Here is a 12,565-nt window from a genome sequence, read left to right as displayed (position 1 = left end):
TGTTCATAAATATTTGTTGAGTTAATGTTGAACAAATAGATGCTGCCTAAAAAATATATTAAAGAAAGGCATATTTTTGCCTAGAATGTCTTTTCTGTTTTTGCTCCCAATTTTTGTCTTCTCTAATCATCCCTTTAACCTTAGAACTAACATTGGCAATTTTTTGTTTTCTGTCAAAATAAATATATTTTAAAAACAGAACTATGCTGAAAAGAAGCCAGGTGGATTAACTGGTGAATGGATAAACAAATTGTGATACATCCATACAGTGGAATACTACTACTCAGTAGTAAACCGGAATGAACTACTGATATGTAACAAAATGAATGCTTTTCAAACACATTATACTAAATGAAAGAAGTCAGACACAAAAGATGGCATACTGTAGGATTTCATTTACGTGACATTCTAGAAAAGGGAAAACTATAGGATTGTAAAGTAGATTGGTGATTGCAAGGAGCCAAGCAGTGGGGAATTCACTGCAAAGGGGTACATAAGAACTTTTTGGGTGCTTAGAAATGCTTTATATCTTGATTTTGGTGGTTACATGGTATAAATGATACCATGTATAAATTGTATACATTTGCCAAAACTCATCAAACTGTATACTGAGAATTGGTGAATTGTTTTATGTAAATTGTGCCTCAATAAAGCTTTAAGTAGAGGGGCGCCTGGGTGGCTCAGTCGGTTAAGCGGCCGAATTCGGCTCAGGTCATGATCTCGCAGTCCGTGAGTTTGAGCCCCGCGTCGGGCTCTGTGCTGACAGCTCAGAGCCCGGAGCCTGTTTCGGATTCTGTGTCTCCCTCTCTCTGACCCTCCCCCGTTCATGCTCTGTCTCTCTCTGTCTCAAAAATAAATAAACGTTAAAAAAAAATAAAAATAAAAATAAAGCTTTAAGAAGAAACAAACTAGATCTGTGTTACCACTGCGGTATTATACCCTAAGCTTAAGGGGAAATAGGTGTTTGTTTTTTTTTTTAATTTTTTTTAACGTTTATTTATTTTTGAGACAGGGAGAGACAGCATGAACGGGGGAGGGTCAGAGAGAGAGGGAGACACAGAATCCGAAACAGGCTCCGGGCTCTGAGCTGTCAGCACAGAGCCCGACGCGGGGCTTGAACTCACAGACCGTGAGATCATGACCTGAGCCGAAGTCGGATGCCCAACCGACTGAGCCACCCAGGCGCCCCAGGTGTTTGTTTTTTTAAGTATGAAAATATAAAATGGAAATTAATGACTTTTTAACTTTTTAAATTACAGAGACACAGCTAAGTTCTTCTGAAACTTTTGACCTTGAAAAAGAAGTCTCTTCAGGTAGCAGAGAGATCCTGGATGAAGTAAGAATAATAATGGCAGATAAGGAGGTGAATATTCTGTATAATTTTTCTTAGTGTTTTCTTTCTCTGGCTAGTCCTCTCTCTGATGCAGCATTGACTTGGCTGGAAAGATTTAGGTGACAGAAAGTTGTAGTTTTGGGGATACTTATGTCAGAGGGAGATTCTTACACTTCAGTTCAGCACTGTTTTAAAATAGGAGTGGGGCGCCTGGGTGGCGCAGTCGGTTAAGCGTCCGACTTCAGCCAGGTCACGATCTCGCGGTCCGTGAGTTCGAGCCCCGTGTCAGGCTCTGGGCTGATGGCTCAGACCCTGGAGCCTGTTTCCGATTCTGTGTCTCCCTCTCTCTCTGCCCCTCCCCCGTTCATGCTCTGTCTCTCTCTGTCCCCAAAAAAATAAATAAACGTTGAAAAAAAAAAAAATAAAAAAAAAATAAAATAAAATAGGAGTAGTCACCATTTCTTGATTTCTTAATATGCTTTATTATTTTCTATTACAGATGGGGGAAACAGAGGCTTAGAATGTTTAAGTCATTTGCTCATATTCAAAATGTTAATAATGGTAAAACTAGAATTTAAACAGCGATTTATCTCCAAAGTCTGGGATATTTCTATTAAATTACTGATAAGTAACAGAAATGAACAATCTTAGAAAAAGTCACTGTATTTATATTATGATGTAACTTTCAGCCCTCATTTCTAGATGTGATCAGAAATGCAAAGTCAGGGGGCACCTGAGTGGCTCAGTCGGTTAAGTGTCTGACTTTTGATTTTGGCTCAGGTCATGACCTCATGGCTCCTGAGTTTGAGCCCTGCATCAGGGTTCTGCTCGCGCGCTCTCTCTCTCTCTCTCTCTCTCTCTCTCTCTCTCTCTCTCAAAATGAATAAATAAACTTTAAAAAGAAAAAAGAAATGCAAAATCAGGATAGCAGCATGAAAAAATAAGCAAATCTTTATTTGCTGTATTAAATTTCCTAACTTCACATATCTGGTATCAGCCCTAGAGATGAATGATACAAGTTCATCCTTCTTTTATTACTATTATTATTTTTAGAGAGAGAGAGCTAGCACATAAATGGGGCAGGGGGCGGGGCAGAAGGAGAGAGAGAGAGAGAGAGAGGGAGAGAGACTTTTAAGCAGGCTCTGCACTCAGTGTTAAGGTTGATGTGGGGGTCAGTCCCACAACCCTGGGATCATGACCTGAGCCAAAATCAAGAGTTGGATGCTCAACCAACTGAACCACCCAGATGCCCTACAAGTTCATACTTCTAATTAAGATTTTCAGTATATATTTTTCATATTGAGTCTGATGAAGTAATTTACCAAGAATTTAAAAAATTTTAGAATCTTTAAAATCTGTTGCTCTGAAAAGCACCCTGAGAATTAAACTAATTTTTCTATGGATAAATATTTTGGTTACATTTGTGTATGCTATCTTATCCTGAGCATTAAAAAAAAAAAAAAAGTTTCATTCTCTTACTCCTTTTTTTTTTTTTTTAATTTTTTTTTTCAACGTTTTTATTTTTGGGACAGAGAGAGACAGAGCATGAACAGGGGAGGGGCAGAGAGAGAGGGAGACACAGAATCGGAAACAGGCTCCAGGCTCCGAGCCATCAGCCCAGAGCCTGACGCGGGGCTCGAACTCACGGACCGCGAGATCGTGACCTGGCTGAAGTCGGACGCTTAACCGACTGCGCCACCCAGGCGCCCCTCTCTTACTCCTTTTTATAGTCTAGGTCTTTTGAAAACAGTTTTTACAATAGAAAGTAGATCCCTTCCCTGGTCTCTTCATTGCAGGTAACTGGGTAGAAATTCTGCTTTCATGAATCATGCACACTGTGTGGTTCCCTGCAACCTGATCTGTCACACCTGACAAAGATTCCCTGATGCTAGTGGTGGTAGGGAAGATGGTGACAATCTCTGCAACAGAGTGACCTAAGGACAGATCCTGTTAGAGAATGTCAAAATGGCTTCCCAGGGAGGGACCAGAACCTTGTAAATAGGGATGGAGAACAGAGTGATACTAACAGAGTCATTTTAACTACAGAAGAAGCCCTACAGTCCTTTTGTTTATCAAGGCTGATTTCTTATCCACCTGTGACTGCAAAGGAGACTGTTCTTTGGGGCAAAGAGCGCAACCCCTATTTAGGATTTATAGTCTGCACTGCTACACATCAAATGGATAGAGGTGTGTGTACGGCCTTTCTTACATTGGATGTCCTCTTTTCGGTGTTGCTGTTTGCTGGTATCTATAGATGTCTATAAATAGCCTTAGAAATTTCTATTAAAAAATGTTAGAGATACTGTAGTTTTTACCCAATCATTTACTAGTTACAAGTTGCTTATTAGAAAGGTAGAATCTGAACATTTTATGAGCACAAAGATAGTATCAGAATGGGTGTGGTCCCTTACTCTTAGAATCTGTGTAGAGGTTCATTTGTCCTAAAATTTCTTGTTTATTGGAAGGTGGTATGGTGTAGTGCAAGGAGCTTTGAGCATTGGACTTAATTGTTTTATTCATTTCATATATTTGACAGATACTATAGTTTGTGTACTGTGTGCCAGTCATTGTTTTAGACTCTTGAGATACAAAGATAAAACAACAACAACAAAAAAACAGTCGCTTCTCTCAAAGGGTCCTGGTGGTAAGGGAGGAGATAGACACATAGACAATTTTAATGTGGTCTGACAAATGTAATGATAGAGATGCCCAGGGCATTAGGGGAACATAAAAGAAGAATGCTTTTTTGAATTTCAGTTCTTCATATGTAAAATGGAGACAAAAAAGAACCTATTTTACTGGGTTGCTCTGAAGATTAAATTAGATAAAGAATATAAAACACATAGTAGAGATTTGGCACAAGTAGAAGTATGTATGTGGAACCAGTTATTATTTTACTGCTTTGTAATATATTGTGGCTGTTCAGGGATACTAACTTACTAATGACAGAGAATTGCTCAAAAGTATTTATTTGGAATACCACGGCAGAACTGTAATCCTTGATTTGACTTCTTGCAGTGGTCAGGTTCCTTTGGAAATAGTATTTTCTGAATATCTTGCCTGAGAGAACCCCTTGGTTGGAGTTTCAGATAGTCTTTTCTCAGAAATGTTAATAGAAGTTACTCAGCATCAAACAGTTGGTGTAGTCAGTTGGTTTTTAAGTAAGCTGTGTTGAGTCCTATGGAAAGAGGGGAAAGATCTAACTAAACAGCTTTCTGTTTAGATAAACTGGATGGGGGAGTAGGAGGGGGTTGGTGACTTGTAGGACGTACTTTTATTTTCACTTGGTTCATTTCTTGAAGTGAGATTTCTTTTGAGGCCAGAAGGTAAGGGCTAACCTTTAAGTGATCAAGATTCAGTGTCCAAGTACCTTATTTGAGAAATGACTGGGTAGTATTTTAAAAGGAGTAGAGGCAGCTCTTCAGAGACTGAATCCCTGACTACACAGCCCTAATAAAAACCTGCCTCGCTTATATGTTTTCCTCTTGAGATTCCTCCATTGTAGTTAATATTTAAATAGAACTTTTAAATGGTGCTGAAAAAAATCTTCCTTTATATAAAAATGTTCAGAAACCTTCTGGGTTGCCTATGAATGTGATTGGAAATGGTATTGTATTCACAATAAGACAATAATAGACTACTCCTTCTTGAATACATTAATAGTTGAAGGTACATTCTGTGCATTTTACAGAGCTGGTGATGAATACAAAGGCGTGTTAGTGCTGGGTGTGAGCACCAGTGACATTCATGTCATATAACATTTCTGTGCTTAGTGAACTTTAGAATGCCAAGTAACTACTCAATTGCCATTAACTTTCAGTAACTCAAAACTACTTGCAAGTTTTAGGGTATATTGATTTTTCTCCCTTCTGTTCAAATGGCTTTGCATGCATAAGACAACTTTTCAGTGTAAGATTTATGAACAGAGGAACCTGGGTTTCTGAGAAGCTAAGTGACTAAGCTTGGAATAAATGACATCCAGAACTTCCAGACACAGTTGGTTCTCCCCACCTTTTAGAGAAGAATAATAGAACCAGATCATCTCCCAATAGTTGGCAGGGTCAGCTTCCAGAAACAAAGTAGAGGGGATGCTTTTTTGCTTTTGCCAAAATATGGTATAATGGAAATACTAAAGTTTTGATGCCACACAAGCCTGGGTTCAAGTCTAGATTGGCCACTTCCTAACTTTGTGATCAGCAAGCAGGTTACTTTATCTTTCAAACAAATCTCAATTTCCTCTTCTGTAATCCTGGAGCTAGTGATACCTCTGCCAGTTGGGTTGTGAGAGACAGGTATGGAAAATCCTTGCCCAGGCCTAGTATAGAATATGAACTCAGCCACTGTTAGTTCTTTTTCTTGTTTCTTTTTTCACCCTTTCACAGTATGTCTTTTCAAGTAAAAGGCAGGTGTGTTGAAAACAACATTTTCTGGCAATTGTAGAAACTGTTTGACTTGGTATTTAGATGGCCTGTTTCCCTCTGTTGGATCTCATTCACAGGCAGTAGATTTTAAGGGTGGCCTAAATCAAATCAAAACAAAACAAAACAAAACAAAACAAAACAAAACAAAACAAAACAAAACAAAAACCCAGTTGCCTCGGAGCTCAAATTATCTACCTGTTGCAGTTTTGGTCCTTGTACCAGAAGAGGGTTTATTTTTTTTCCCATAGTAAGGCATAATAACATCCCAGGTGTTCCTTGCTCTTAAGTGGAAGCAGTGGCTGGCTATGCAGGACAGTTTCACATTGATTGGTTAGGACATGCTGTCCTTTGAAGCAAGTGTTAGGCAGTAGTGCTGCAGTGCTCACGCATACTGTTGAATTAATCGCTGCAGAGTTCTTGGATCTGACCTGTAAAGGTAAAATAAAACTGCCTCTCAGAGACACTGGCAACTGTAGGAAAAATGGTGATTATAAAACACTGAGAGGAATAAGAGAGAGAAGGTATAAGAATGGCTTTGGCAGAATTGTCTTAATGACTTTTATTTGACCATTCTTAAATATTTGGGTCTTAGTTCTATTTCCACTTTTGATCCAGAAGTCACAGATAAAACAGAAGAGGTGGTATATCTTACTGGTCTAAGGTGAGGCCTAGCTCTTAAATTTTAGTTATGCTCCTTTTGCTTAGAACTCTCCTTTCCTAACTCCTTATGTCTGAAGTCACTTGCAATGCTCACAGTTCTTTATGACATTGAAAAAGTTTCTTTGAGATGCTGTTGATAAGCATACTGACTTAAGAGCATGAGAGAGAATGCCCTCAGATTTTGGAGCCAAATAGTCCTTGATTTGAATTTCAGCTCTGCCTCTTATTTGTTCTCTAACTTTGGGCAAGTTGCTTTACTCTTTTGGACAGTGCTTTCTTCATGTGTAAGAAAGATGATGTTAATACCTTTGTAAGATTGCTATGAGGCTTAAGTGAGTATTACATGCAGAGTGCTTAGCATATAGTATGTGGGCACTGAATAAGTATTAACTATATTAGTGTATCTCCCAATCTTCAGACCTGAATTTGGCAAACTGATTGGTATTTTCTTAGAAAGTAAATGAAATATGGGATGGACTCTCTTGCAGTTCTTTGAAGGAAAAGATGTATTATAAAGTAAAGTTATTATAGTTGCCATTTGTTATTTTCTTCAGGTTGATAACAGGGAAAATGCTGAGAAGGAAATAGCTATTTCTACTGTCTCATCCAGTACCCAGGTGTCCTGCCCACTATGTGACCAAGACTTTCCACCCACAAAGATTGAGCGACATGCCATGTACTGCAATGGAATAGGGCCAAGTACAGGTAAGACTTACCAGGATTTATCAAACTTTTCTTTGCATGATAGTTTTGTAATCCTCTATAATACAGTACAGGAAAAACAGACCACTCTTCCTCAAAGTTAAAGTTGTTGGGTTTGTCTTTTTCTCTTTCCCATATCTGTTCTTTATTTCTTTGGCAGGTATGCTCTTTTGTTGCACATACTTAGGAGAAAGGGAGGGAAAAAAATCTTTCATCTTGGTATAGGTGGGCCAAAAATCAGTGTGATGCTGTGGACCTTCCATTTCATCTTTTATTTCAAATATTGAGATTCCATGGAGCTTGAGGAATTAAGTTCTAGGGTTGCCTGTTTTTTTTTCAAAATTGAAGTGTAATTTACACAGTGTTATAAGAGTTGCCTGTTGTTTTTTTTTTTATTCAAAATAAATCCCTTGTGGGGTTTATTTATGTGTGTAGAAATTCTAACTAAAAACAGAAGCCAAAAAGTATCCCCCATTTCTGTTCATGTGCTATATGTCTCTGCTGTATCACCTTGGAACCGTTGGTTACCTCTTGAAGACTACATCAAAAACCTTAGTTTTGGTGCAGTGTGAGATATTGACCAAGAGAATCTGCTTGTTGATCACAGTCCATTACCATCCCCAATCCTGCCTTTCCTTAAGCGTGTTGCACTTCTTAGTCCCACTTGATTCCCATAACATGGAAGTATTTAGTCTGAAATTGTATAATTGTGAAGTATTTTATAAGGTAGGAATTCCAGGAAAGAAAGGCACATGTCATTTAATTTTTCTGATATAACACACTTTTTATTTATTATGTAAGGAAGTACCTAAACTTATAAACTTATAATAAATTTGTAGATTTTTCTGATTATAAAGTAGTACATGTTCATTGTAATAATAATTGTTTATATTTATTTGTTAAAACTTTTTTTTTAATGTTTATTCATTTTTGAGAGACAGAGTGTGAACAGGGGAGGGGCAGAGAGAGAGGGAGATACGGAATTCAAAGCAGGCTCCAGGCCCTGAGCTGTCAGTACAGAGCCTGAGGTGGGGCTCGAACTCCTGAATCACAAGATCATGACCTGAGCTGAAGTTGGAAGCTTAACCGACTGAGCCACCCAGGTGCCCCATATTTATTAAATACTTAAAATGAGTCACATACTACTTACATAAATGGGACCATGCTATAGTATATATATTATTCTATAACTTGCCTTTTTTTATTTAGCAGTAAATTTAGATCTTTCCATGTACAGATATGCCTTTTATATAGTGGACATCTCACCATCTGTAAAATTTTCTGTTTTGCTTTTTCTACTTACTAGCATAAAATTTCCCCCGTGTCACTAAAGTTACATGTGTATATATATGTATATATGTGTATATATATATATTTTTTTAACTTAATTTATTTGTTTACTTATTTACATCCAAGTTAGTTAGCATATAGTGCAATAATGATTTTAGGAGTAGATTCCAGTGATTCATCCCCTATGTATAACACCCAGTGCTCATCCCAACAAGTGTAATCCTTAATGCCCCTTACCCATTTAGCCCATCCCCCCACCCACAACCACTTCAACAACCCTCAGTTTGTTCTCTGTACTTAAGAGTCTCTTATGTTTTGTCCCCTTCCTTGTTTTTATATCATTTTTGCTTCCCTTCCCTTATGTTCATCTCTTTTGTGTCTTAAATTCCACATATGAGCGAAATCATATGCTATTTGTCTTCCTCTAATTTTGCTTAGCATAATATCCTCTAGTTCCATCCATGTAATTGCAAATGGCAAGATTTCACTCTTTTTGATTGCCAAATAATACTCCATTGTGTGTGTGTGTGTGTGTGTGTGTGTGTGTGTGTGTGTGTGTGTATACACACACACACACCTCATCTTTATCCATTCATGTGTTGATGGACATTTGAACTCTTTCCACACTTTGGCTACTGTCGATAGTGCCGCTATAAACATCGAGGTGCATGTGTCCCTTCAAAACAACACGCCTGTATCCCTTGGATAAATACCTAGTACAGTTGCTGGGTCGTAGAGTAGTTCTATTTTTAACTTTTTGAGGAACCTCCATACTGTTTTCCAGAGTGGCTGCACCAGTTTGCATTCCCACCAGCAGTGCAAAAGGGATCTCATTTCTCCGCACCCTCACCAACATCTCTTGTTGCTTGAGTTGTTAATTTTAGCCATTCTGACTGGTGTGAGGTGGTATCTCATTGTGGTTTTGATTTGTATTTCCCTGATGATGAGTGACGTTAAGCATCATTTCATGTGTTGGTTGGCCATCTGGATGTCTTCTTTGGAAAAGTGTCTATTCATGTCTTTTGCCCATTTCTTCACTGGATTGTTTTTTGGGTGTTGAGTATGCTAAATTCTTTATAGATTTTGGATACTAACCCTTTATCTGATATGTCATTTGCAAATATCTTCTCCCATTCTGTCGGTTGCCTTTTAGTTTTGCTGATTGTTTCCTTCGCTGTGCAGAAACTTTTTATTTTGACGAGGTCCCAATAGTTCATTTTTGTTTTGGTTTCCTTGCCTTTGGAGACATGTTGAGTAAGAAGTTGCTGCAGCCAAGGTCAAAGAGGTTTTTGCCTGCTTTTTCCTCAAGGATTATGATGGCTTCCTGTCTTACATTTAGATCCTTCATCCATTTTGAGTTTATTTTTGTATATGGTATAAGACAGTGGTCCAGGTTCATTTATCTACATTTTGCTGTCCAGTTTTCCCAACACCCATTTGCTGAAGAGACTGTCTTTATTCCACTGGATATTCTTTCCTGCTTTGTCAAAGATTAGTTGGCCATACATTTGTGGGTCCATTTTTGGGTTCTGTCTTCTGTTCTATTGATCTATGTGTCTGTTTTTGTGCCAGTATCGTACTGTCTTGATGATTACAGCTTTGTTATACATCTTGAAGTCCAGGATGGTGATACCTCCAGCTCTGGTTTTCTTTTTCAACATTACTTTGGCTATCCAGGGTCTTTTCTGGTTCCATACACATTTTAGGATTGTTTGTTCTAGCTCTGTGAAGAATGCTGGTGCTATTTTGATAGAGATTACATTGAATATGTAGATTGCTTTGGGCAGTATTGACATTTTAACAATATTTGTTCTTCCAATCCATGAGCATGGAATATTTTTCCATTTTTTTGTGTTTTCTTCAATTTCTTTCTTAACCTTTCTATAGTTTTCAGTGTATAGATTTTTCACCTCTTTGGTTAGGTTTATTCCTAGGTATTTTATGGTTTTGGTGCAATTGTAAATGGGATTGGTTCTTTGATTTCTCTTTCTGTTGCTTTATTAGTGGTGTATAGAAATGCAACCAATCTCTGTGCATTGATTTTATATCCTGCGACTTTGCTGAATTCATGGATCAGTTCTAGCAGTTTTTTGGTAGAATCTTTTGGGTTTTCCATATAGAGTATCATGTCATCTGTGAAGAGTGAAAGTTTGGCTTCCTCCTTGCCAATTTGGATGCCTTTTACTCTTTTATGTTGTCTGATTACTGAGGCTAGGACTTCCAACGCTATGTTGAATAACAGTGGTGAGAGTGGACATCCCTGTTGTGTTCCTGACCTTAGGGAGAAAGCTCTCAGTTTTCCCCCATTGAGGATGATATTAGCGGTGGGTCTTTCATATATGGCTTTTATGATTGAGATATGATCTTTCTGTCCCTAGAAGGCTTTTATCAAGAAAGGATGCTGTGTTTTGTCAGATGCTTTCTCTGCATCTATTGATAGGATCATGTGGTTCTTGTCCTTTCTTTTATTGATGTGATGTATCCCATTGATTGTTTTGTGCGTATTGAACCAGCCCTATATCCCAGGTATAAATCCCACTTGGTCATGGTGAATAATTCTTTTAGTGTATTGTTGGAACCCATTGGCTAGTGTATCTTGTTGAGGATTTTTGTATCCATGTTCGTCAGGGAAACTGGTCTGTAGTTCTCTTTTTTAGTGAGGTCTTTGTCTGGGTTTTGGAATCAAGGTAATGCTGGCCTTATAGAATGAGTTTGGAAGTTTTCCTTCCATTTCTATTTTTTGGAACAGCTTCAAAAGAATAGGTGTTAACTCTCTTTAAAAGTTTGGTAGAATAGGGGCGCCTGGGTGGCGCAGTCGGTTAAGCGTCCGACTTCAGCCAGGTCATGATCTCGCGGTCCGTGAGTTCGAGCCCCGCGTCGGGCTCTGGGCTGATGGCTCAGAGCCTGGAGCCTGTTTCCGATTCTGTGTCTCCCTCTCTCTCTGCCCCTCGCCCGTTCATGCTCTGTCTCTTTCTGTCCCAAAAATAAATAAACGTTTAAAAAAAAAAAAAATTAAAAAAAAAAAAAAAAAAAAAGTTTGGTAGAATATATCTGTTAAGTCCATCCAGTCCGGTGTATCCTGCAAAGCCTTTGTTTCCTTGTTGATTTTCTGTTTAGATGATCTGTCCATTGTTGTAAGTGGGGTCTTGAAGTCCCATATTATTTATGGTATTATTATCAATGAGTTTTTCTGTATGTTTGTGATTAATTTATATATTTGGGTGCTCTCACATTTGGGGCATAAATGTTTAGAATTGTTAGATCTTGTTGGATAAACCCCTTAATTATGATATAATGCCCTTCTTCATCTCTTGTTACTGTCTTTATTTTAAAATCTAGATTGTCTGATATAAGTATGGCTGCTCCAGCTTTCTTTTGCAACCATTAGCATGATAGATGGTTCTCCATCCCCTTACTTTCAATCTGAAGGTGTCTTTAGGTGTAAAATGGGTCTCTTGTAAATAGCATATAGATGGATCTTGTTTTCTTATCCATTCTGTTACCCTATGTCTTTTGATTGGAACATTTAGTCAGTTGACATTTAGAGTGAGTACTTAAAGATACGAATTTATTACCATTGTGTTGCCTGTAGAGTTGGAGTTTCTGGTGGTGTTCTCTTGTCCTTTCTAGTCTTTGTTGCTTCTGGTATTTTTTGTTTTGTTTCATCTTTTCTCCCCTCAGAGAGTCCCCCTTAAAATTTCTGGCAGGGCTGGTTTAGTGGTCATGAACTTCTTAGTTTTTGTTTGTCTGGGAAACTTTTTATCTCTCCCTCTGTTTTGAATGACAGCCTTGCTGGATAAAGAATTCTTGGCTGCATATTTTTCCGATTCAGCACATTGAATATATCCTGCCACTCCTTTCTGGGCTGCCAAGTTTCTGTGGATAGGTCTGCTGCAAACCTGATCTGTCTTCCTTTGTAGGTTAAGGACTTCTTTTCCCTTGCTACTCTTATGATTCTTTCCTTGCCTGAGTATTTTGTGAATTTGACTGTGATAGGCCTTGTTGATGGTCGGTTTTTGTTGAATCCAATGGTAGTTCTCTGTGCTTCCTGGATTTTGATGTCTGTGTCTTTCCCCCGGTTAGGAAAGTTTTCTGCTATGATTTGCTCACAAAAACCTTCTACCCCTTTGTCTCTCTCTTCATCTTCTGGGATCCCTAT

At 38.2% G+C, this 12,565-nt stretch overlaps 1 protein-coding gene across 6 annotated transcripts in view; it reads left to right on the top strand.

The window, feature by feature from the left end:
- Positions 1-12,565, top strand: part of UIMC1 (ubiquitin interaction motif containing 1) — a 118,504-nt gene that overhangs the window by 69,136 nt on the left and 36,803 nt on the right. For 5 of the 6 annotated variants that reach the window (XR_015240642.1, XM_086676460.1, XM_086676724.1 and 2 more), the window contains 2 exons: positions 1,260-1,363; positions 6,969-7,119. Coding sequence is in view for 4 of the 6 variants with exons in the window: in XM_086676460.1 (XP_086532586.1) it covers positions 1,260-1,363; positions 6,969-7,119 (255 nt within the window). In the remaining 2 variants the exon portion in view is untranslated. Of the gene's footprint in view, positions 1-1,259; positions 1,364-6,968; positions 7,120-12,565 lie in introns of those variants that run through there. The other variant, XM_086676655.1, reaches the window with a different exon arrangement.

The sequence above is a fragment of the Puma concolor genome, chromosome A1, assembly GCF_028749965.1.
Source record: "Puma concolor isolate L17-30 chromosome A1, mPumCon1.1.hap2, whole genome shotgun sequence".
Classification (NCBI taxonomy): Eukaryota; Metazoa; Chordata; class Mammalia; order Carnivora; family Felidae; genus Puma; species Puma concolor.
This window is presented reverse-complemented; position numbering and strand designations above follow the sequence as displayed.